Source organism: Peromyscus leucopus, chromosome 9 (assembly GCF_004664715.2).
Source record: "Peromyscus leucopus breed LL Stock chromosome 9, UCI_PerLeu_2.1, whole genome shotgun sequence".
In the NCBI taxonomy this organism is placed as follows: domain Eukaryota; kingdom Metazoa; phylum Chordata; class Mammalia; order Rodentia; family Cricetidae; genus Peromyscus; species Peromyscus leucopus.
This window is the reverse complement of record NC_051070.1, coordinates 62,738,394-62,763,167: the sequence shown is the minus strand read 5'-3', so window position 1 is coordinate 62,763,167 and position 24,774 is coordinate 62,738,394. Positions and strand designations below refer to the sequence as shown.

Genomic DNA, 24,774 nt, shown 5'->3' with positions numbered 1-24,774 from the left:
GGCCAGCCTGGTCTACAGAGCAAGCCCCTGATGTACAACCTAAAGCACAGGAGGAGAGACAGCTCAGTGTTAGTGGTTCTTAAGTCCCTTCTAGAACACCCATGCGGGGCAGCTCACATCCGCCCGTAACTCCAGCACCAGGGGATCAGATACCCTCAGGCCTCTGCAGGCATCCACTTAGAGGTGGCACACAAATACAGGCACATACACCTGGACTATGTAAAAGAAAAAAAAATCTTTTTTAAATGATTTATTTTTACTTTATATGCGCTGGTGTTTTGCCTGCGTGTATGTCTGTGTGAGGGTGTCGGATTCCCCGGAACTAAAGTTACAGTTGTGAGCTGCCACGTAGGTCCTGGGAATTGAACTTGGGTCCTCTGAAAGAGCAGCCAGTGCTCTTGACCACTGAGCCCTCTCTCCAGCCCCCGAATAAAATCTTGTTTTAAAAAAAGCAAGGCAACACTCGAGATGGGTGACCACGTCTGTGTGCTGTGGCCCGGCCTTGCTTCCTCAGATCCTCCTCTGGGCAGCGTACCTTCCTACCTGTGGCTCATAGCTCTGCTGCTGTCCCGGCCTTCCTCTCCCTCAGATGCCTCTCTTTCTCTCTCTCTCTGTTCCCCACCGGTGTGTCGCTCAGAGTGGGACGACATGTGACTGAGCTGGCATCGAGGCTGCTGTTGAAACTTTAGCAACAGCCTGTTGCCACCGAGCTGGGTGCAGCCTGCAGCTGCTGGCGGGGCTTGAAGAAGTCACCCCACATCTGCCAGTGGCTTCGGGGTGAGAACACAGAAATGTTTTGTGGCGCACAGGAGCTGAGACTTCCTGGCACCTTCTCACAGCTTTTCACTTCCTTTCGCAGCCAGCAGCCAGGCCTCCCGTGCCTGCACACCAGGTTCCACCCTACAAGGCTGTATCAGCCTGCCTCCGGCCCTTCACCTTTTCCCAGAGCACTCCCATCGGGCTGGACCGCGTGGGGCGCCGACGGCAGATGAAAGCATCCAATGGTGAGTCCTGGGGCTTCCTCTGCGCCCTGGAACCTTTCGTCTGGTACCAGAGAGCCTGAGGCACCCAGGTGTTCTGCCCTTTTTCCATCTTTCAGCCGGGGGAGTGCTTCAGTAGTTATCTGGGTTACTCTGAGTTTTAGACTCCTGTTCCTCTTCTTACGTACGTCTCCAGACCTAAGTTTCTGCACATCCATCCCAGTGTGGAGACCCAGGGTTCTCATGCGGAGGGTGTTTTTTTTTTTTTTTTTGGTTTGTTTGTTTGAGGCTGTAGGAACACCATGCCAGACCTCTCCTAGCTTCTGCCAGCCTCGGGGCTCCTTGGCTGGCCTGTGCAGCCCCATCTCCACCTGCCCACTTGGTGGCATCCTCCCTGCTGCAAACGTATGTGCCCACATCTCCCCCTTTTGTAAGGACACCAGTCTCACTAAGGGGGGCCCCTTGTCCCCAGTGCCCTCATCTTAAGGTGCCATCTGCAAAGACTCTTTCCATCCACGTCGCTGTTGGGGACCTGGGATGAGGATGTCATTGTTATTTCGGGGGTTGAGTTCAACCAAAAGTGCTTCAGCGATTGTACCAATGTCTATCAGGCATGCATGTGCTCAGATACTAACAAAGACCGCAAAAAATGTTGCCAGGCTGTTAGGAATGGAGAGGGTTTCTCCTCGGTCCCTACATACAGCCAAGCATCCTATTTCATGATTTATGTATTTTTTTTTTTTAATTTAAAGAAGAAAAACAGAAACAAAAACCTTAGGGTTTTGTGGTTGAAAGAACATCAAAACTAACTGACTTGTTTAAGAAAAGTGGGGTGCAGGCTAAATATGTCATCCCTTTGGTAGAGTGCCTGCCCAGCATTCACAAAGCCTCGAGCTCAGGCCCTGGTACTACATAAAACTGTGCATCTTGGGACACTTGGCTCAGGCTGGGAGGAAGGGACTGGACCTGCCTGGACTGAGTCTACCAGGTTGATCGCAGTCCTCAGGGGAGGATTTGCCCTGGAGGAGGTGGGAATAGGGGGTGGGTTGGGGGTAAGGGGAGGGGGTGGGAGGGGGGAGAATAGGGGAACTTGTGGCTGATATGTAGAACTGAATGGTATTATAAAATAAAATAAATAAAATTTAAAAAAAAAAACACATGCATCTCTGCACTTGGGAGCTGGAGGCAGGAGAATCAGAAGTTCAAGGTCCTCCTCAGTTACATAGTGAGTTTGGGGCTAACTTGGTCTACATGAGACCCTCACTTAAAAGGGGCAGGGAGGAAAGAGGAATGGATTAGGAGGATGTCGGGTGCTCCCAGAATGGCTGGGGAACTAGGTGAGACATGCCTGATGTCAGGATTGCTCCCAGTAGTCACGGAACCCCAAGAAGCAGTGTCACTGGGCATGGTGCCACCAGGGAAAAAGGGAAGGCCAGCCTGGCCTGCCCTCCGGTCATACTTCCAAGAGTCAGGCTCCCAGGATGCAGACTCTAGCTGTTTGAGCTCGGTGGCCTGTTCACCGTGTGGGCAGTGAGGCAGGGACAAGGATGGGAGCCCAGTCCCCCTGGTCTCTGCATTTATGCAGGGGTTTGGCTCCCCGCCATCAGTGTGCGTACAGAAGGCTAGGCTCCCAGAACAGCGCCCAGGTGGTGTCAGGAACAGATTGGTCCTGAAAAAGTCCTCCCTTGGCTTGGGTCCACTCATCCGCCCTCTCTCCCTCTGCAGTGAGCATTTACTGTGTGTCAGAGGAGAGCGATGAACAGGACCAAACCTCCTCTGTCCCTTAAAGTCCTGCAAGAGAAAATGAATCAGAACACGGACACTCTGCAGGAGAAGACAACAAGATGGGGGTTACTCATGCCCAAACCACCCCACCCCACCATGCTGTACCTGCCCCAGATACTATGGAAATACCCTTCCTTCCCTAGAGATAACACACAGGCTAGTCACTGCATCAGACCTCGCTAGGCCTAAGGCCTTTGCTCTGAGCAGTAATTCTTGGTTCCTTTCCTTCTGCTGGGGTGCCTTTCTAGTGTTTCTAACCCAGGCAACATGGTATCATAGTAGAAAGCAGGGAAGGGAAGGACACAGGATTTGTGAACTGGTGCACATGCATTCATGATGTCGCAAAAGGAACTTCTCTGTTGTTTCCTCTAGAGCCAGGCCTCAGGTGGTGGGTTTTGACTCTGCACCCCCTCTTCCAGCTGTCTGCTGCCTGCCTCTTCTCAGCACCTCTCACCTCGTAGGGGCAAAGTAGTCCTTCTGTATTAGCCGTCATGTTCTTCTTTCTTCTCTTTTTATCAAAAGTCAGTCAACTTAGCCGGGCGGTGGTGGCGCACGCCTTTAATCCCAGCACTCGGGAGGCAGAGGCAGGAGGATCTCTGTGAGTTGGAGGCCAGCCTGGGCTACCAAGTGAGTCCCAGGAAAGGCGCAAAGCTACACAGAGAAACCCTGTCTCGAAAAACCAAAAAAAAAAAAAAAAAAAAAAGTCAGTCAACTTACAAAAATGGGTGGAACCTTAACTCTGAGCCAGGGGCTGTTGCAGCAATTTCGGATACAGCATTTCAAAGATTATACAGATAGATGATTTCTGTATCCTTGGGTTTCATGTCCTCTGAGTTTACCTACCACAGACTGGAAATATTGAGACGAATTCTACCTTTACCAAACATACCCAGGCTCCTGCACCTTGAGCATGAACCCAAGGCCTCACACATACTACATACCCCAGCCCTAGCCTTTTCATGAACTAGACAGCTGAATGACTGTGCACGTGGTATTTCCACTGTACTAGTATTGTAAGCCTTCTAGAAATGATTTTAAGTATATAGGAGAATGTATGTTATGTGCTAAGGTCATGCTGTTTTAATTAAAGGGGCTTGAGTATCCAGGGAGGAGCTGGGCATCCAAAGGGACCTTGGATACAGAGTAGGTACTGTACATCCCAGCATTGGAATAGATTCCTGAAGGGATTACCTAAGCCACTAGTGATGTCTGTGGAGAAAATGAGGAGGAGGGTGGAGCACAGGAAAGGGCAGGAGTGACACTGGGTAGCAGCCTGGGCAATGAGGAAGAGGTAGTGAGGTCTCCTGAAGCAGCAGGGGATGCTCCACTGAGGTTCAACAAGGAGGGACTGAGCCAGGGACTGAGCTCAGGAAACATGGACAGAAGAGGGCGCTGTGGTCAGAGGCAGTGGTTAAACAGAAGGTATCTCACGTCCTGAGGACTTGGGGTTCTCAGTACAATAGGGAGTCATTGCCAGCAGGAAAACGGTGGTGCTGGTTTATGCTTCAGTTAAAAACAACAGAGCTGGACGTGGTTTCACAACTCTTTAATCCCAGCGCTTGGGAGGCAGAGGCAGGAGGAGCTCTGGCCTACAGAGCGAGTTCCAGGATAGCCAGGACTGTAAAGAGAAACACTTATCTTGGAAAACAAAACAAAAAACAACAGTAAAACCTGTGTGTGTGTGTGTGTGTGTGTGTGTGTGTGTGTGTGTGTGTGTGTGTGTGTGTGGTGTGTGTGGTGTGTGTGTGTGTGGTGTGTGTGGTGTGTGTGTGTGTGTGTGTGTGTGTGTGGTGTGTGTGTGTGTGTGGTGTGTGTGTGTGTGTGTGGTGTGTGTGTGTGTGTGGTGTGTGTGTGTGTGTGTGGTGTGTGTATGGGGGGGTGTGTGTGTGTGGTGTGTGTGTGGTGTGTGTGGTGTGTGTGTGTGTGTGTGTGGTGTGTGTGTGTGTGTGTGTGTGTGTAGTATCTGTGGGCACAAGCATGCCATAGGCTGTGTGTGTAGGTGAGAGGACAACCTGCAGGAGTCCGATCTTCCTCTACACCATGTGAGTCCTGGGGATCAAACTCAAGACATCAGGCTGGCCTTAGGTACCTTTACCCTCTGAGCCATCTTACTGGCTCCTGGTCTGTGCCTCAGAAGGAAAGAATGGTCAGGCCTATGTGGTCATGTGTGTCCGTAATCCCAGGAAGTTAGCCACGTTAGCCTAGGCTTCCCAGTGAGTTCCAGGCCAGCCTGAGCTACCCAGCAAAATCCATTTCAATCAGTCCATCAGTAAAAATTAAAGATTAAAAACCAGAGAGAGAGTGAAGGAGAAGAGCAAGTTCAGCAGTTTGGGGTGAGGCAGATGCTGAATAGGAGGAGCACATTTTGCAAGCGTGCTGTGGAGTAAGAGTAGCCGCTCTGTTTACCACTGGTTTCCGGCTGTGGCTTAGCATCCCCCAGTGACATGAGTCACACACAGGTTCGCAGCATGTGCCCCTGCAGAGTATCATGGCAGCACCAGGGTGTGTCTCCAAGCTTCCTAGACATTTCAGTCTCATTGAGGGTGATGTTGGGTGTGAGCCAGTCACTGGGAAGTTGTAGGTGACATCCAGGAGATGCAGTGGCTGTTTAGGAGCCGTTGGTGAGGACAAGAAAGAGACAGGAGTAATCTGTGTCCAGCACAAGTGGCCTTTTCAGTGAGGACAAATCATTACCCCTTTCTGTTATAAAAATGTCCATTGTAATCAGCTTCCCACAAGTAGCTATCTACTGCCTACGAAGAACATATCATTAACCCTGGTGAGGGCAGGCCCTGCGGTCCAGCTCAGGCTGGGCACCCTTTTTGTAACTATGGTCTGGTGGGTATTTTGTTTCTTTGTGAGTTCATTGAGCCACCCATCAAGATGAGTAGAGAGGATTAGCCTATGTCTGCATCGTGAGCATCATGATTATTAAACAACATCTTTTGTGTTTCACTTTTCAAGCTTTGGGGGTCTTCTGTCAGTCACACCCCTGGCCCCACATCAAGGCAAAAGGTTATCCAGTCAAGCCATTAGCTCCCCAGCATACATGTGTGCAAGCTCACCCTGTCTGGAAAATTAAGACACACGTCTTCCACCGAGGGTTACTCTCTCCTGGGGTGCATAATGACCAGGTAGAGGATGGAAGCCTGTCAACAGGAAAATGACTCAGTAGAATTCCTGCCCCAATATGACCTGCTGTGCGGGGACCCGAGGTACAGGGCCCTGGGTTTCCCTGTCACACTGGCCGACCCACAGACTTCCTTCTTCAGTAATCACGTGACACCCTAATGGAGGTACTCAGCATCTTTGTGACTAGGGACCCCTAAGATCAGTGAGGCACAACCAGAGACTTCATGAGTCAGATCATGGTTCTGCTGGCCGGGGCATCAATTACCCAGTATCCCACAACAGGTGATTGCTTCACTTGCAGAGCAGTTCAGGTCTCCATGGCAGCAAAGGCCTCTCTGGCCTGGATGCCCAGTCAGTCTGTAGCTTATAGAAGCTGCCACCATGCTCCTCCGCTGGCTTGTGGCTCCTGTTGGACTGTTTCTTACCTTTCTGTCTGCTGAGTTAAGGACCCTTTCTTTCTAGATGCTGAGAGGTGTTATTGGTTACCTTTCTGATGCTATGATAAAATAAGCAATGTACAGAAGTTTATTATGGCTTGCTGTTCTGGAGGGATGAGTCCAACCTGACAGAGGTGAGACTCTTGGCAGCAAGCAGCATGCATGGCAGCAAGCAGGATGCATGGCAGCAAGCAGGATGCATGGCAGCAAGCAGGATGCATGGAGGCGGGAGCAGGAAGCTGGCAGCTCACATCTTCAAACATAAAGCAGAGCCAATTAGAACTAGGGTCGGGCAATTAACTGTCAAAGCCTCCCCCATGATGTACTTCCTCCAGCTAGGCTACACCACCTTCCTAAACAGTGCCACCAACTGGGGACCAAGTATTCAAATACATGACTCTATGGGGGCATTGCCCATTCTAACAGCCACATTCCACTCTCTGGCCCTGTAGACTCATGATCATACCAAATGCAAAATGCGTTTAGTCCAACCTTTGGAAGCCCCCGTGGTCCTTCTTAGTCTCAACACCATTTAAAAGTCCAGAGTCTCTTTTGGAGTCAAGGTAATTTCTTAGCTGTGACTCCTCTGCCCCTACAAATTGAAAAGTAGATACTTTCAACATGGCACAGAATATTCATTCTGTGCTGGTTAGTTTTGTTAGCTTGATACAAACCTAGACATAACTGGGCACAGGGAATTGAGAAAATCCTCCATAAGATTCGCCTGTAGGCATGTCTGTAGGGCATTTTCTTGATTAATGATTAGTATGAAAGGGCTCCACCCACCATAGGCGGTGCCATCCCTGGGCAGGTGATCCTGGGTGGTATTAAGAAGGCAGACTGCAAAAAAAAAAAAAAAAAAAAAAAAAAAAAATCTGCTAAGCCGGGCGGTGGTGGCGCACGCCTTTAATCCCAGCACTCGGGAGGTAGAGGCAGGTGGATCTCTGTGAGTTCGAGGCCAGCCTGGGCTACCAAGTGAGTTCCAGGAAAGGCACAAAGCTACACAGAGAAACCCTGTCTCGAAAAAAAACCAAAAAAAAAAAAAAAAAAAGAAGGCAGACTGGGCAAACTGGGCAAACCATGAGGAGCAAGCAGCACTCCTTTGTGGCCTCTGGGTCAGCTCCTGCCTCCAGGTTCCTTCCATGACTTCACTTGAGTGGTGGACTAAAAGCTGTAAGATGAAATTAAACCCTTTCCTCCTCAAGTGCTTTTGGTCACAGTATTTTATCAGAGTAGTAGAAAACCTAATGAAGGAGCTGGGGAGATGGCTCAGAGGTTAAGAGCACTGGCTGCTCTTCCAGAGGTCCTGAGTTCAATTCCCAGCAACCACAACCATCTGTAATGAGACCTGGTGTCCTCTTCTGGCATGCATGGATACATGTAGACAGAACACTACATATTAAGTAAATAAATAAATAAATAAATAAATGAAGTAAGTAAGTAAATAAATAAATAAACCTAGAAAAGAAAAGAAAGAAAACCTAACGAAGACAAATTCCCATTCCAGAAGGGAGAAATGGGGGCATAGAGGGAAATACTGGGCCAAGGTTAAGACCAAAACCCAGCCGGGCAAACCCCAGGTCCTGCACCCCCGTGCCTGATGTCAAAAGGCTTAAGGTGGCTTTGCCCCTGAATCTTGCTGCCTGCAATGTACTCTTGGGGGCGGAGTCCTCCCCTCGCATGCGGCTTTCCTTGGGTGATGTCTCAGTCTCGCGTCTCCCACATCTTGAGGTCTCCACTGTGACCTATGCTTCACGGTCACAGCTTCACACGACGGCTTCTCGCCGCCTCCTGCCCTCTCAGATACTCCACACGGGGACGCCTTGCTACGCACCGCCTGGCCTCAGTGGCCCTCTGAAACTGGGGGGGAAGAGTCCATGACCCCTCTACTCTTGCATTCTTCATGCCCCAAAATCTAGTACCACATGGGCCACACTCTCCAGTTCCTTCCTGTGTCAGCTTGCGATGGAGCCTGGACCCTCAAGTCACAGGAGCAGAAGCTTTTCTTTATTGTTCCTTCCCGGGGGAAACACCTTACGTCTTTTTCTTCCTCGGGTTGGAAGGTCAGCTGGATGCAGTCTGGCCTGGAGGGCACCTTTTCCTCTATTGCAGTGAGGAGCCTGAGGCCATTCCTTCCTCCATAACAGTTACACCCTCTCTTTTAGCAGCGGAGCCGTAGCTACAAACACTAAGCTTTCTAAGTGTTGTCCTTCTGTGCAGACTGGGCACGTTCTCATTCTCCCTGGGCCCCTTGCTCTCTCATATTGCAGACCTGCACATGCATTATTAGTACTAACTAAACCACAGAGTCTGCATAATGCTGCCTTGACATTTTCCCCAGCAAATAAACTTTTTTTTTTTTAAAGAAACAAACATCTGTGCCTTCTCAGTGAAGTGGTTTGCCACATTGTGCTGTGCTCTCCAGCTCTGGGCACTTCCCTCATGTTCTATTTAGAAGCCAGCCTTATCTCTCAGTAGCCCAGAGTACGTGTGAAGGAAAGGCCGCTGGGCAGGCCTGAGAACCAGCCTTTCTCCAGCACGGGTGCGGTGTTGGAGATAACGGAGGAAGGATGATGAATCACAGTGCCACTTACAAGTGTCTTTCTAAAGTCCTTGGTAAAAATGCTATGGTCAGCTGGGTGTGGTGGTACATGCTTGTAATCGCAGCACTCAGGAGGCTAAGGCAGGAACAGGAGTTTAAGGCCAGTGTGGGCCAAATAGTGAAACTACCCTAGCTAGCTAGGGTCCTGGGGGTAGGTCCCAAGGCCTTGAACATGCTCTGTCACTGACCTACATGCCCAACCCTTTATTTTATTTTTTAGTTTGAGTGTCTCCCTCTGTTTCCTAGGCTAGCCTTGAACTCACTCTGTAGCCTGGAAAGGCCTTCAACTTACCATCCTGCCTCACAGTCCAAATTGCTAAAATTACAGGCAAATGCTACCATGCCTGGCCTTCACACTCCTCCTCCTTTCAACACACACACACACACACACACACACACACACACACACACACACACACACCAGAGAGAGAGAGAGAGAGAGAGAGAATATATTGATATTTCTGAGTCTGCCTAGTCTATATATTTTACCAAGTCATATTTGATACTTTAAAAAATTCTTATTTCAATTTGCTCTTGAGATAAACTATGATTATCTTAGCTGTCTTTGAAAAAGAAGACTGTCAAGTTTCCTTAGCATTGAAACATATTGATCCCCCAGGAGGGGGCGGGACTTTGCTATGTCTAGTGTGGGATATCAGGGGAAAAAAATCTACATACACTATGTTCTTATGTCTGTTAACTTTATTCCTCTAGGACAGAATTACATCAATTCAGCTATAGTTCCACCAGGCATTCAAGCAGGAATAACTCTAGACATAACAAGCTCTATATCTGTCTACTTTATTTCTCTGGGATGAAATCCTGTCTCCATAACTTCAGTTCCGTCCAGCTTCCTAGCTCATAGTCCTGCTAATGACTAAAGTCCTATGCTTCCAGACTCATCTTCATCATCTGCATCCTCTTTCTCCATCTCTGCCACTCTCTACTTCTGGCACTCAGAAAACTCGACTCGAGATCTGCTTGCCCTCCTTGGGACCTCTGTCGTCCTCTGTTCTCTCTCCCCATGCTGTTCTGTCTCTGTCTACAGAAAATGCCTGCCTTTTCTTTCCCTGGGCCCCTCGTTCCCTGCCTCCTCAGGAATGCTGCTTTACCTCTCACCTTGACATGCAAAAACCTCCCTTGTTCTCAGTCAAAATGCTCTGGAGAATCACCAGGCCTCCTCAAGGTGAGGGGATGGTCTGAGCTTCACTAGCACGGGAAACAAAGCTATGTGCCTCCCGCCAGCTTGCCTCCCAAGTTCAGCAAGGCAGCCAGTAACTTAGTAGGTCCAGCAGGTCTGGGGAGCCGAACTGTCCACCAATGGGTCTGGGCACGCACGGACTTCACAGCAGAAAGGCAGCTGGAATAGTAAAGGCTGGGTAACACCAACCATTCACAACAAATGGCTTTGCCCCTTGACAGACCCTTGGCCGGCCAAAGTTTGGCTTCAATACACAGCTGAATCTCCATGATATACTCCTGCGTCCCGCGGGAGAAAGACCAGTGGAATTTGTATGGATCATAAACAAAAGATGAATGCATGCCAATGCGTTGATGTCAGTAGGTGTGGGAAGACCACCTTCAACAAGTCATAAAGTGTTTACCACACTAGCATGAGGGCGTAAATTCGGATTCCTAGCATCCATGTAAAAATCAGGTCCAGCTGCTCATGCCTATAACTAAAGTGATGGAGAGACAGAGAGGCTTGCTGAATCAGTGAGCCTCATGTCCCCGTGAGAGACCCTGTATCACAGAACAAGGTGAGGTGAGTGGTTCCTGAGGAATAACACCCAGACTTACACATGCATGTTTGCAAGCATACATAACATATATCTTTTTGGTTTGTTTGTTTGTTTTTCAAGACAGGGTTTCTCTGTGTATCCCTGGCTGTCCTGGAACTTGCTTTGTAGACCAGGCTGGTCTTAAACTCACAGAGATCCACCTGCCTCTGCCTCCCAAGTGCTGGGATAAGGTGTGCACGTCATCCCCAGCCATATATCTTATATACATAAAATCATATCTGGGTTAGGCGTGGTGGTGCACACCTGTGATCCCAGCACTTAGAAGCCTGAGGTGGGAGGATTGAGGATGAAAGGCCAGACTGTGCAGCATGATTCCCCCACCCCCACCTTGTTTTTAAAAAGACTTTATTCTTAATTATTTGTGTCTGTATATATGGGGGGGAGGGGCGGGTAACATGTTAATGTAGTACCTGAAGAGGCCAAAGGGAGTCCCCTCAGTTACAGGCATTGCTGAGCTACCTGATGAGAGTGCTGGGAACCGAACTCACATCTCTGAAGGAGCTTTTAAGTGCTGGGCCATCACCTCAGCCCTGTCAAATTTTTAAAAAGCACTTCAGCTATTCAGCAAGACACTTGCTTGAAACAGGGGTTTTTATCCCCAGCATCATTTAAAAAAAAATGTCAGTAAAACTTCAGTTAATCAGCAGTGTGTTAAAGCAGCTAGTAATAGTGAGAGATAACAATGCGAGAGGGAACAATCTCCTGGGGGTGAGTTAACTTTGTTTGAGGTGGTTTCGTTTCACTCCCAGTGTTTGGAGAGAGGGTCTCGTCCTCTGGCCACTTCTGCTGCTGAGTCCAAGTGCTGGGATTGTAAACACATGCCATCATACTTAGCTTGCTTTGCTGATACAAAATGTATTCTTTTTTTTCCCCCCAGAGCTAAGGACTGAACCCTGTGGTGGTATTGTGTTCCCCAAAATATTGTGTACCCTAATAAACTTATCTGGGGTCAGAGAACAGAAAAGCCACTAGATACTTAGGATAGGCAGTGGTAGTACACACCTTTAATCCTAGCATTCCAGAGGCAGAAATCCATCTGTTCAAGGATACAGCCAAGCATGGTGACTCACCCCTTTAATCCCAGAAAGCGAGCCTTTAATCCCAGGGAGTGATGGTAGAAAGCAGAAAGGTATATAAGGCGTGAGGACCAGAAACTAGAAGCATTTGGCTTGTTAAGCTTTTAGGTTTTGAGCAGCACAGTTCAGCTGAGAACCATTCGGATATGAGAACACACATGGTCTGAGGAAACAAGACCAGCTGAGAAGTTGGCCAGGTGAGGTTAGCTGTGGCTTATTCTATCTCTCTGATCTTCCAGTGTTCACCCCAATAACTGGCCACAGGTTTGATCTTATTAATAAGACCATTTAAGATTCGTGCTACAGAACCCAGGGCCTTGTGCTTGCTAAGCAGCTCTACCACTGAGCTAAATCCCCAAACCCAAAATTTATTCTTTTAATTAATTAACTGTGCATGCATGCTTGGGGAGGCCCGAGGACAACTTGTAGGAGTCTGTTGTCTCTCTCTTCTGTGTGGGTCCCAGGGATCAAACTCAAGTTGTCAGGCTTGATGGTGAGTGCCTTTACCTGCTGAGTCATGTCAATAACCCTCTTTAAAAATTTTAAAAAATTTTTGAGATAGGACTCTTTGCAGCCCAGGCTGCCTCAAATTCCAGAGCTCAGATTGGCTTCAAATTGACAACAATCCTGCTTTAATCGCCCAAATGCTGGAATTATAAGTGTTAGCCACACACACAATGTGAATTTACTTTTATTTACTTATGTATACAGTATTCTGCCTGCATGTATGCCTGCAGGCCAGAAGAGGGCACCAGATCTCATTACAGATAGTTGTGAGGCACCATGTGGTTGCTGGGAATTGAACTCAGAACCTCTGGAAGAGCAGTCAGTGCTCTTAAGCTCTGAGCCATCTCTCCAGCCCATGAATTGACTTTTTTTAAATGGGTTTATAAAGTCCTTCTAAATTACTCCAATAATAGTTTAATTGAATTATTATTTTCTACGTGTGTGTGTGTGTGTGTGTGTGTGTGTGTGTGTGTGTGAGAGAGAGAGAGAGAGAGAGAGAGAGAGAGAGAGAGAGAGAGAGAGATCAGATCAGTGTCCTCCCTTATTTGTGTGATCCACGCTTACTTACTGAACAAATCTCAGATAAAAATATTTGGAGGAAAAATTGTGTGTAGTTTGAATATAAACATCTTCCTCATCATTATTCTGTATGTTTACAACCCAGTATAATCAATCCTTTTACACTGTTTACACTGTTCTGGGTGTTGCAGATCCTCCAGGAATGATTAAAATCTGGGAGAAGATGTGTATAGATTGTGTCTTAGGGATTCGAGCATCCCAAGGGGCTGGAAATCAGCCCGTGACTGATGTGGAGGGAGCTGACCCACTGTGAAGTATACTCACTGGCGTAGCCAGTGACTGGCCAAGTTTTAAAAAATGCCATGTTTGGCTGCCAGGAAGAAATCAAGTAAAGTGGGATGCAGTACACACACACACACACACACACACACACACACACACACACACACACACACACGTAATCCTCTAGCCTTTGAGGACCATAGGAGAGCGGTCATCTGAGACTAGCCTAAGTTATGCGGGGGTGCATGTTAAACAAATTGTGAAGGTATTACAGATGGAGTGAAATTGGTCCCTGTGTTTACACTGGTCTGCGAAAACAATACAAAGCTAGAACCAAGCACGGGGAATAAGAATTACATTTTCAAAAGGAATTTCTTTTCTGTTGATTTTAGTTTAGGTTTTTGAGGCATCGTCTCACTCTGGAGCCCAGCTAACCTGGAACTCACTGTGTCGGTCAGGCTGGTCTCTAGCTGCTCCCTTCTGAGAGCTGGAATTACAGCAATATAGCACAGATTTCTCAACGATTAAAAGAAAAGAACTCCAGCATAGGACACAACTGCCTTTTGCCTTAAGAAGAATGTGAGAATGGTTTTTAAATTTCTTTTTTTTTCCTCTTCAGGATTTTCTTTTCATTTTGTGCAGGTGTGTGTGGATGTATGTACATGATAGAAGGCACCCAAGGAGGCCAAAGGCATCGTATCAGGTCCTCTCAGAAATGGAGTTGTAGGCCTTGCTGAGCCTTGGGAAGTGGGTGCTGAGCATCGAACTCAGGTCCTCAGCAGGAGCAATATACTCTCCTAACCACCTAGGCATGTCTCTAGCCTTTGAGGACCATTTTAAGGAAACTGCCCTCCCTCAAAAAAGACATGGCAGGCAGTCAGTGCTTTCCACCACAGAAAACCTTGCTGCTTCTCATACCGTGGATTCTGCAGTTCCCCCGCTATTACCTACGTGGAAAACTTGCCAGGAGTGTGTGTATGGGCCAGAGGATGGTCTGAAGAGGTAGTGAGGAGATCCTCTGCCCTCTTTCTGCGTGGACCCTGTGGGTGGGTCCATAGTTATTGACTTCTGCAAACTGGTGCTGGGCGTGGCTTCTGGCCTGAGTCTTCAGTCTTGGTGTTCCTCCCAACATACAGGGAGCAGGAACTTTGGGGTGCCCCGCAGGAAAGCATGAACTTAGCCTTGTAGAAGCCCTGGGAGACAAAAGCCACCCATCTAGTGGGCACTTAGGAGATCTGGAAATGCCTGACATTCCCTCGGGGATCCAGCCTGCTGCCGCCTCCCTGTCTGGCTCCTCCCTGGGCCTCGCCCCCCCCCCATTCCCCCACCCTCCCCACCCCACCCCCACCTCCCCGCCCGCCGCCATGCTGCAGCTAGGCAACCTACCAGCGTCTCCCCTGTGTCCAGTGTTTAGGTGCCCGTCGTTTCAAAATTCAATTGTGTAAACGCAGGGATACTTCCGTTTTATAGTTGAAATGCACGCCTCACTCAGAAGTACAAGAATTTATGCATGCATTTCTTTACCCTAATTAGTAGCTGGTATCAGTTGTAAGAACAGCTTGGTGTTGATTCAGTGTTTGGGGTTGTTAGTTGTGGCTTTTTGGAGACAGGGTCTCACTGTGTAGCCCTGGCTGGCCTGGAACTGACAGAGATGTATGTACCTGCCTCGCACAGCACTGTGTTTGTTGGTTTATGATCAGTTGCTACGTTTGAAACCGTTAGGAACTGCTGTCTGGCCTGCTGTGAGGGCCTGGTTGGTATCATCTAGGGAAGTTTCCTGGCTGCCCCGAGCCTTTGTGAGTTGAACCGATTTATTCGATTTTGTGAGGCTACCGTCCTCTGCATCCTGTAGTGGGAGGAAGCGGGGTGTGGGGGGAGGCAGGAGTGGGGAGGCGGGAGACAGGACAGGACTGGGACATGCCAAGCCATGCTCTAGGGGCCTGGGACAGAGGCCAGGGCTAGTCTTTAATTTTGTTTTCCATCTGTCTTATTTGGGTTTCATTTTACTCCCTTTTCTTTTGTTTTGCTTGTTTGTAAGTTAGATTTTAAATGTGCTGTGTCTTCAAAAAATCTTCTTTTTTAGAACACTGGGGCATGGTGGTACACACCTTAATCCTAGCACATGGGAAGTAGAGCCAGGGAGATCGGGATTCAAGGGTACCCTTGACTATAGAGACTGTATTTGGGCAATGTAAGACCCTGCCTCAAGAACAAATAAGGAAGAGACATTGTGTACGTGTATGAGGTTATCAAGGAATAGCATAATAGAATAAATTAATTCAACATATAGCCAGGCTTATGTGTTGGCTTATGAATGTAATCTCAGCACTTGGGAAGCTGAGGCAGGAATGTTGTAAGGAGTTAAAATCAATCTGGACTACAAGACGAGTTCCAGGCCAAGTCCAGTGACAGTAGAAGACTCTGCCCGCTGCCCCCCCCCCCAAAACCAGGCCTGAGGAGATGGCTAAGGGGTTGAAGTGCCTGCTGAGAAAATATGAGGACTGTAGTTCAAATTCCCAGAACCAGTGTAACCCTTAGGGGTGGTCACCCATACATCTCTAACCCTAGTGCTCCTACAGGAAGACAGAAAGTGGGACAGGAGAGTCCCTGGAAACTTAGGGGTCAGCTAGCCTGGCCCACATGGCTGGGAAACCGAGAGGCCCTATCACAAGACAAGGTGGAAGGCGAGAGTTGACATCCCGAGTTTCCTCTGACCTCTGTGTGTGTGTGTGTGTGTGTGTGTGTGTGTGTGTGTGTGTGAGAGAGAGAGAGAGAGAGAGAGAGAGAGAGAGAGAGAGAGAGAGAGAGAGAGAGAGAGGGAGGGAGGGAGATGTGGGGGGAGGTTTAAAAATTGCAAGAACTTTCTGTTTTGGGCTTATTTAACAGAGTATTTCATCCCTACTATATATGAGACCCTTTGCTATAGGTAGTAGTCTAGCTTGCTTTTTATTGTTATGATAAAGACCATGACCAAAAGCAATTTGGGGAAGAAAGCCTTTATTTGGCTCACATGATCCTGATCAGAGTGTTTTGTTGCTATTTGTTTGTTTGTTTGTTTGTTTGTTTGTTTTAGAGAACACAAGGTTGAATGGGCTGGGCAAAGGGTGAATTGGGGAGGAGTTGGAAGAGGAAATGAATATGGTCAAAACACATTATATGACATTCTCAAAGATCTACTCTAAACATGAGAAAAAGAGGAAGAATGAAGGAATCTGAACTTCAGTTGCCTCGCCGGTGTCTGGGTCCACGGCTGTGCTAAGGAAATCAGAACTGATGCATCATGGTGTGGATTGGGCAAGAAAGCTGGCGCGCCGGAAGAACTCAGTCCCGTCATCCTGACCAAGCTGCTGCTTTACTCTTTGCAGCCGAATTGATTATGGTGCAACTCTGTGGGTCAGTGTGACTCGCTCCCGAGGTGGGAGTTCGAGCCGCCCAAATTGCTCCTGGTGGGAGGACAGGTTAGAGTGCCATCTACAGCTGAGATTCAGCTACCAGAGGGCAGGAGGAGGACCTGGGCAGCCAGGAGCTGCTCTGGGGTTTGAGCTGGAGAGAGGTGATCAGATTTGCACTGGAGAGCTTCTGTGGGATAGATTGTGAATAGGAATGTCTCTTGCCTTATTCGGTTGCCATGTAGCTCAGAAGTAGGAGAACACCGCAGTAGTACTGGGGAAGTGAAGAGCTTGGAAGTCTAAAGAATCATCTGGAGGCTGTGGGCAAGGGAGGAGGCCATGCTGACACTGATGCCTGGGTGACAGGGAGTAGGTCCCCAGCTCCGTGGGTGGAACCAGAGCCCTCAGTGTAGTCTTTATTAGGCCCCAGATCACAAGACTCTGTTGAGTGGGAGAGGGACCCAGGCTGAAGGTAAGGACTTCCTGGACCAGAGGTGGAGGGTGGGGGCAGGAAAAGAATTCTCAAAGATAGAAAAGAGTAGGGATAAGTAGAGACCCGGGAGTTTGGAGGAGCTCCTTGGTGCAAATGAAATCGCACACAGGCCCCAGTGGCTTGTGCCCCTGGTTTAAAGGCTGAGGCAGGAAGAGTGCTTGAGCCCAGGAATTGAAAACCAGCCTAGACACCACAGAGAAACTCCATTTCAAGAAAAAGGCCAAATACCAACCAACTGGCCGGAAGGAATCATTGCAGTTAAGGGACTCAGGGCCTGGCGGAGCTTGGTGACCTTGATCAAAGAGCCTTCAGGTTCTGCACTGGAGCAGGGCCCGACAGCAGAAGCTGGGGAGGGGTCGGGGTGTGAGGACCGCAGTAGTTGATAGTTTTCTGAACCCAGGTGGTGCCCTCCACATTTTATAACTGAAAGTATCCTGTAAGTGCCCTGGATCAATTTGTAGTGATTTAGAAACTATTCTAGCCCTGTGGGGCAACATCTGAAAGCTCATTAACAGGCACGCACGTCAGTGATCACCCTTGCTAAAGGGTCTTGGTGCAAGTAACAACACAGGAATGTCAGGAAGTTCAGTCCCTGAGGAGGCTGTGGCTCGCCTGAGGAGCTCTCCTCACCCAGGATGCTGACGGTTCTCAGTTCCATCCCCAGCACCACAAAATAGTGAGGGACAGTCCTTTGTTGTATGATATTTTGTTTGTGTTCTGACAAATAAAGCTTGCCTGGAGATCAGAGGACAGAGTTAGCCACTAGTTAACCATAGAGGCCAGGCAGGGTTTCTCTGTGTAGCTTTGTGCCTTTCCTGGAACTCTCACTCTGTAGCCCAGGCTGGCCTCGAACTCATAGAGATCCAACTGCCTCTGCCTCCTGAGAGCTGGAATTAAAGGTGTGCACCACCACCGCCTGGCCATTATTCAGGGTATATCTGCTTCTGTTTGTCTTTTTTTTTTTTTTTCAATTTTATTTTCATATAGTGAGTGACGTAGCATTTGTGTGGAGGTAAGAGGGGAATGTGTGGGATTTGGATTTCTTCTTCTACCACATGAGTCCCAGGAATCAAACTCAGGTAGTCAGGCCTTTGTAGTAGGTGACTTTATCCAGTGAGCCATCTTGCCAACCCCATTTGCTATTTTGAGACTGTTATGTCCAGTTCACGGAGACCCCCAAAAGACCATCACGGGGACCAAGTCCTGCATGTAAAAGCAGAGAGCCTTTATTTTAAGCTCCAGAGCTTGGTCCCTCTGTCTGTCTGACACAGCGGTGAGAGCAAATGAGCCCTGAGCTCAGGTGGGGTAGAGTTTTTATTATAGCAGAGGTTGGGGTGAGGGGATTTCCAGGGTCCAGGACCCTGATTGGCTGACATTTGTCTAGGGGTATCTCTAAAAAAAAAAAAAAAAAAAAAATAGGTGTGTGCTAGACTCAAGGACATTTTGTCACCTTATCTAATAGTTGGAATATTTGGGATGTCAGGTACTTCCTCATCCCTGGGTAGATAGATCCCTGGTGGTATCAGCTTGTGGCTTTTCCTGGATCTGGGTGTTGCCTGCCAGCAAGCCTGTCACAGAAGCTGTGTGTAGGCCCCTAAGCCTGTCATGGCTGCTGTGTGGTCAAGCTGTTTTGGGGCCCCTTCACAAGCCTTGAAGCTGCCCTCCTGTTTCCATCTCCCAAGCCCTGGGATTATAGCATGGCCCACCATGCTCACCCTGCTGGGGTCACAGCATGCCTACCCTGCTGGGATCACAGCATACCCACCCTGCTGGGGTCACACTGTGCCCACCCTGCTGGGGTCACAGCATGCCTTGCTGTGCCCATCCGCTCCTAGGTTTTCTTCATACCGTTTTTTTTTTTTTTTTTTTCCAAAAGTTGTTTTGAATGAAGGGTCAGAGCTAGACACGATGGTTCACACCTGTAATCCCAGACCTTAGAACAGTGAGACAGGAAACAGCCAAAAATTAAAAGCTAGCCCAGGCTACAGAGTGAAGCCCGGTATAAAAAAGGAACTGTGAAGCCCAAGCTCAGTGGCTGAGCACCCGAAGAGGGTGACCGTAACTGGGCTGTAAGGAAAGCTGGTTAAGGCTGCAGTGACCCCAACTTTGTCAGGTGTAGCGGTGGGGTGTCCTGTCCCATCATCCCTGTCTCTGTGTGCGGTATACTGCATACCAAGGGATGTACTTATTTGTAAAACAGGATGAGTCCGTCTGCTTTTCTGTAGGCACATCCTTGCTGTTAGGGTTTTGCTGGCTGCTAAGACCGCATAGTTGAATGTTGTCCCTAGCCCTGCTGTGAGATAGTGTGGATTCCACAGAGGCCGAGGAATCCAGAAATTGTACTCCTTTTCAGAGAAAGGATTAGGAAGAGCCCATAACTGCCAGAAGTTTGCTGCCCCCAGGCCGAGATTACATGAGCTCCAGCAGGCACTCTCCAGCTAGTATTTCATGGCTTATCATTGCCCGTAGTCAAGAGGTTTAACGGGAACAGAATGTCCTGTCTCTGTCTCAGAAAAGCATGATAGAGAATTTAACTTAATTATTATTATTTTTATAAGGTACAGGGTCTTGCTGTGTTTGTAGCCCAGACTGGCCTTGAACTCTCAGACCTCCTGCCTCAGCCTCTCCAGTGCTGATTCCAAGCATGCACCACCATGTTCACCCCGGCAATGAACACTTTCCACCTTCTAGCCGTAAAAGCAGTCTCCGTCTTATGACATGTGTTTCTTCCAGTCTTTGTAAAGTAGAATCAGAAAGGAAACCCTCAGAAGACCCTGTGTCTCATTCCCAGGTTTCAGAAAGTGGAGAACCCACAGCAGGTGTGTGAGGGGCAGAGGACAGCTTGGAGGAGTCCATGCTCTCTTTCCACCCTACCGGTTCCAGGGATCGGAACTCAGGTCGTCTGGCTTGGCAGCAAGCATTCTTATCTGCCAAACCATCTTGCCACCCCCTTCCTGTTTTTAAAAATTGCATTTACTCATCTGTGTGTGCCCACACATATATCCACCCACATGCCACAGTTTGCATGGAAGGCAGTGGACAGCCTATGAGAGTTTTCTTTCACTGTATGAGTTCTGAAAAATCAAACTCAGGCTTGATGGAATGCTGGACCACCTCTCCAACTAAGACAGCATCTTTTTTTGTTTTGTTTTGTTTTTTTGTTTGTTTATTTTATTTTATTTTATTTTATTTAAGTAAAACCAAAACTTATTCTAAGCCACAGTCATCCTAGGTTCCTCCCTGTCATATAGCCTCCCTAGTTCTATGGGTTGCAGTCTGATTGTTCTTTGCTTTATATCTAGAATCCACTTATGAGTGAGTACATACCGTGTTTGTCCTTCTGGGTTTGGATTACCTCACTCAGGATGATTTTTTTCTAGTTCCATCCATTTGCCTGCAAATTTCATGCTTTCATTGTTTTTCTCTGCTGAGTAGTACTCCATTGTGTATATGTACCACATTTTCTTAATCCATTCTTCAGTTGACGGGCGGCATCTAGGTTGTTTCCAGGTTCTGGCTATTACAAATAGGGCTGCTATGAACATAGTTGAGCATTTTTCCTTTTTTTTTTTTTTTTTTTTTTTTTTTTCCAGGACAGGGTTTCTCTGTGTAGCTTTGCGCCTTTCCTGGAACTCTCACTCTGTAGCTCAGACGGGCCTCGAACTCAGAGATCCACCTGCCTCTGCCTTCCGAGTGCTGGGATTAAAGGCGTGCGCCACCACTGCCCAGCTGAGCATATTTCTTTGTGGTATGATTGAGCATTCCTTGGGTATATCCCCAAGAGTGGTATGGCTGGGTCTTGAGGTAAATCGATTCCCAATTTTCTGAGAAACCGCCAAGACAGCGTCTTTTAACAACAGTCCTGTGTTTGCGTCTGCTCAGTCTGAGTTCTGGTTGGTGTCTGTGGAGAGCGTCTGGGAGCAAGGTTGGGAGGAGGTGGAATATGAAGGGAGGGAAAGGGTGGAAGCCTTCATTTAAGTCTTGCATAACAAGTTTCCTGTGACATGATGTGTTCAAGTGCACATGACCCTGACAAACTACAGTGGCTTTGAAGGCACAGAGTGGCACTTCTCCTTCAAGGCTGTCCTTCCGAGAGCACTTGGTTCTCAACTCTCTTGGTTTCTTTTTTTTTTTTTTTGAAATAGGGCCCCATTAGGTTGACCTGGTTGGCCTTGAACTTCCAACCCTCTTACCTGACTGCTGGGATTAAAGGATTGTTTTAGTTACCGTCCTGTTTTGTGATCAAGGCAATTTCCAGAAAGAAGAGTTTATTTGGGCTCAGGGTTCCAGAGGGATAAGAACCCATACTGAGAGGCAGGCATGGCAGCAAACAGCGGGCATGGAGGCAGGAGCATGTTTCATGTTTCCAACACAAACATGAAGCAGAGAGAGTGAACTGGAAATAGGTGAGACTGTATACTATCAGAGCCCAACACCCGGTGACATACTTAACCCAGTAGAGCTGTGCTACCCAAGCCTCCCTAAGCAGCAGGGCCAACTGGGATCCACGTGTTCAGATGGGAGACAGTTCTCATTCTCACCTCCAGATTCCACTCCCTTGCCCCCATGATTATATCATGCAAAATGCGTCTAGTCCAACTTCAAAATCCCTCACGGTCTTTCACAATCTCAGTGCTGTTTAAAGTCTCTTCTGAGACTGAAGCCATCTCTTAAACATACCCTCCAGTAAGATCAAAAGGCAAATTACATACTTCACCATATAATGAATGCCACAGAATACACATTACCATTCCAAAAATGAGGAATGGGGACATAGTGGGCAAAGACTGGACCATAGCAGGACTGAAATCTACCAGGACAAATACCAAATCCTGTAGCTCCAAGTCCAGTGTCAAAGGGTTTAGATGGCTCTTCCCCTCCAGCTCTGCTCCCTATACTTTCTCTCTCTCTCTCTCTCTCTCTCTCTCTCTCTCTCTCTCTCTCTCTCTCTCTCTCTCTCTCTCTCACCGGTTTCACTCCCTGTGTGCAGCTCTCCCCCACAAATGTCTCACAGCTCTGGCATCTCCAACATCTGGAGTCTGCACTGCAAGCCAGGCTTCACTTTCACAGCTTCGTACAATAGCCTCTCACAGCTTCCCGCCCTCTCAGGGCCTCCATGCAGTGGCTCTGAAACCATGGAGGAAGAATCAATGCCCTTCTCTCTTGAACCCTTTGTGCCTCTAAAACCGACACCATGTGGACACGCCTGCCAAGTTTGGCTGCTGGTTCAGAATGGATCCTGCCCCCCTTGGACCTCATTAGCAGCAACCTTCTTAGGCGTTTGCTTTCTAGGAGCAGACAGTGCCTTAGGCTCCCTCTCTCTCAATTGGGAAGTTTAGTTGGGAAGTGGAGTCTTGCCCTGAGGGCACCTTTTCCTCCTTCCTGAGAGGAGCCCTAGGCTTCTTCTTATTCACAATGCTGATCTCTGACAATGTTTCTTCCAGCTTTGCCTTGGCTACAGCCTTCAGCTTCTGAAGCGTTCTTTGTCTCTCCAAACCATATATTCTGTGTTCCTTTCTGCCCTACATGCTCTTTTACACTGTGGACCTCCATAAGCGTTTTATATATATATAATATAGCCGTCCCATAGACTCAATACTATACAGTCTTGAAATACCGTTCACCAGAGAAATTAGTCTATTACTTTTTAAGATAGCCCCAAGAAAGTTCTCAGGTCACAGGTGAAAGGCAGCTCCTCCTCCTCCTCCCCCTCCCCTCCTCCTCCTCCTTCTCCTTCTCCCCCCTCCCCCTCCTCCTCCTTCTCTGTGTTTGTTTGCCTGAGACAGGGTTTCTCTGTGTAACCTGGCTGTCCTAAAACTCAACTCTGTGGAAAAGGCTGACCTTGAACTCAGAGAGCCTCCTGCCTCCTTCAGACCATGTACTGGGATTAAAGGCTTGCCCACAGCCAGATTCTTTGTCAGATATCCTATGAGTAGCCTGTAGCCCAGTTGCTACTATTTCCCCTTTGAGAGAGACCTCTCGAACCGGGCTTCCATCATCCACCTTGCTCTCAGCTCCTGCTGAACAGACTGCTGGGCACTGCCGATAGCATTCAACCACCTTTCCAGTCCAAAAATCGTCCATATTCTCCCAGAGAATAACACGATCCGCTTCGTCACACCAACAGCCCACTTTCTGGTACCAGCTGCTGCATGGTTACTTTTCTGTTCCTGGGATTCTCTACTCTCATGAAGAAAGAGCAGCAGTGAGTTTCGATTCCTCGGGTTTTGAACACAAGCTCACCACTTCACTTTACCAGTTGTCTTTATTGCTTTTTTAACCCATATGTGGAGGATGGTCATGGGACCGCTGCTGTTTTGCATATATCGATGCATTGTTCATAAAGTTTAAAAGGTAGTGACTTCCTGTCCAGAAGAAATGAAGGAAGCACACTGTTGACAGCTGTGTCGAAATGTAAAAGAACAACTTGCTAATTTCCCTTTATTTGGAAAATACAGAAAAGCATGGAGGAATTAAAAAATAACTCACACTGTCATCTAATGGAACCTCCTTTAGAACAAAGCCCATATGTTACATAATAGCAGATTACAAGTATTACTTTCATAGAGTAAAGCATACACATACTTACTGTGTATCTAATCTGTTTGTCTATTTGCATTTTTTACACACATATCTTTTAAACAAAAGTCCCTTCTTTAGTGATTCCATAAATTACGGTTAGTATTCTGTAGCATCATAACTCAAATTTTTGGCATTCCGTGCTGTGAAATCCTAACTCCATTTTCAAACTCAGTGACCTCTGTGCTTTCCTCTCTGAAACAAACAGCCTTGGGAAAGTGCTCTGCAAGGCTAGAGCAGCCCTGGGGGTTGGAGTTAAAAGCTGCACTTTTCGAGCACTGAAGGCTGCCACTCACTCTCTCCGTTTAGAATTTCCTCCCAAAAGTCAGCGCGTGGTGATGTCGCTGGAGCGACTAAGCCTGAGTCACTGGCAGCAGGCTGTTAGTTTCTGGGCAGCGCTGGCCGAGCGAGCACACAGCACTCCACAGAGTTCCCGCAGCTGCCTGCCTGACCGGCCACCCTCCACAATGCGCTGAGGACCTGCTTCCTGGGTGACACCCTCAACCCGCTGTGTGTGTTCAAACAGAAGGATGGTAGCTAGAGGAGAAATAGCAAGATTTTGGAGTCTGGAAAGCCTTCACATGGGTATGTGTGTGGTTCTCCTGTGGGCAAGGTTGCTGACTCCACTCACTTTCTGAGCTGCAGCTTACCTCTTCCTCTCCCTCTCCTCTCCAAGCCGGTGTGAGTGTGCCTGGGAGGCAAGGGAAAAATCTCATTCCTCCCGTGAGAGAAATCGATCTTGGGTATGATAGAGTAAGAATAAGAGATGAAGTGGTAAAGAGGCAAGTGAGGACCACCTTTGATGAGTGGTGGGATCTGGTGTTTGCTGTGGAATTGTTACTGGCTTTTGTTTATGTTGTTTGTTTATGTTATGTTTGTTTGTGAAATTTCTTAATTTTGAAAGGGGATACCTGTGTGCCTGTGTGTAGAGATATGTAAGAGCTCCTTCCTGAGCCGGGGGAGGGGTAAGGCCTCCAGCTGAGAATTGGCTTTAGATATCTACTGCTTTGAAAGTCATCTGCCCTGGTGCAGCTAGTGCGGTATGCTCATCTTGCCCTTACTGGCTAATATTTCTTTTATTCGCAACTGGGCTAGAGTATTTAAAAGCGAATTCTTTTAAATGTTTAAAAATGTTATTCTAGGAAGTTAAAAGTTGTAATCCATGCATTCCTAAGGGAAATAAGGTATGTG

At 48.0% G+C, this 24,774-nt stretch overlaps 1 protein-coding gene across 5 annotated transcripts in view; it reads left to right on the top strand.

Annotated features, from left to right (window-relative positions):
• Positions 1–24,774, top strand: part of Spata13 (spermatogenesis associated 13) — a 142,117-nt gene that overhangs the window by 81,294 nt on the left and 36,049 nt on the right. For 4 of the 5 annotated variants that reach the window (XM_028870364.2, XM_037208481.1, XM_037208482.1 and 1 more), the window contains one exon: positions 860–1,004. In XM_028870364.2, coding sequence (XP_028726197.1) covers positions 860–1,004 — 145 coding nt within the window. Of the gene's footprint in view, positions 1–859; positions 1,005–23,651; positions 24,169–24,774 lie in introns of those variants that run through there. The other variant, XM_028870367.2, reaches the window with a different exon arrangement.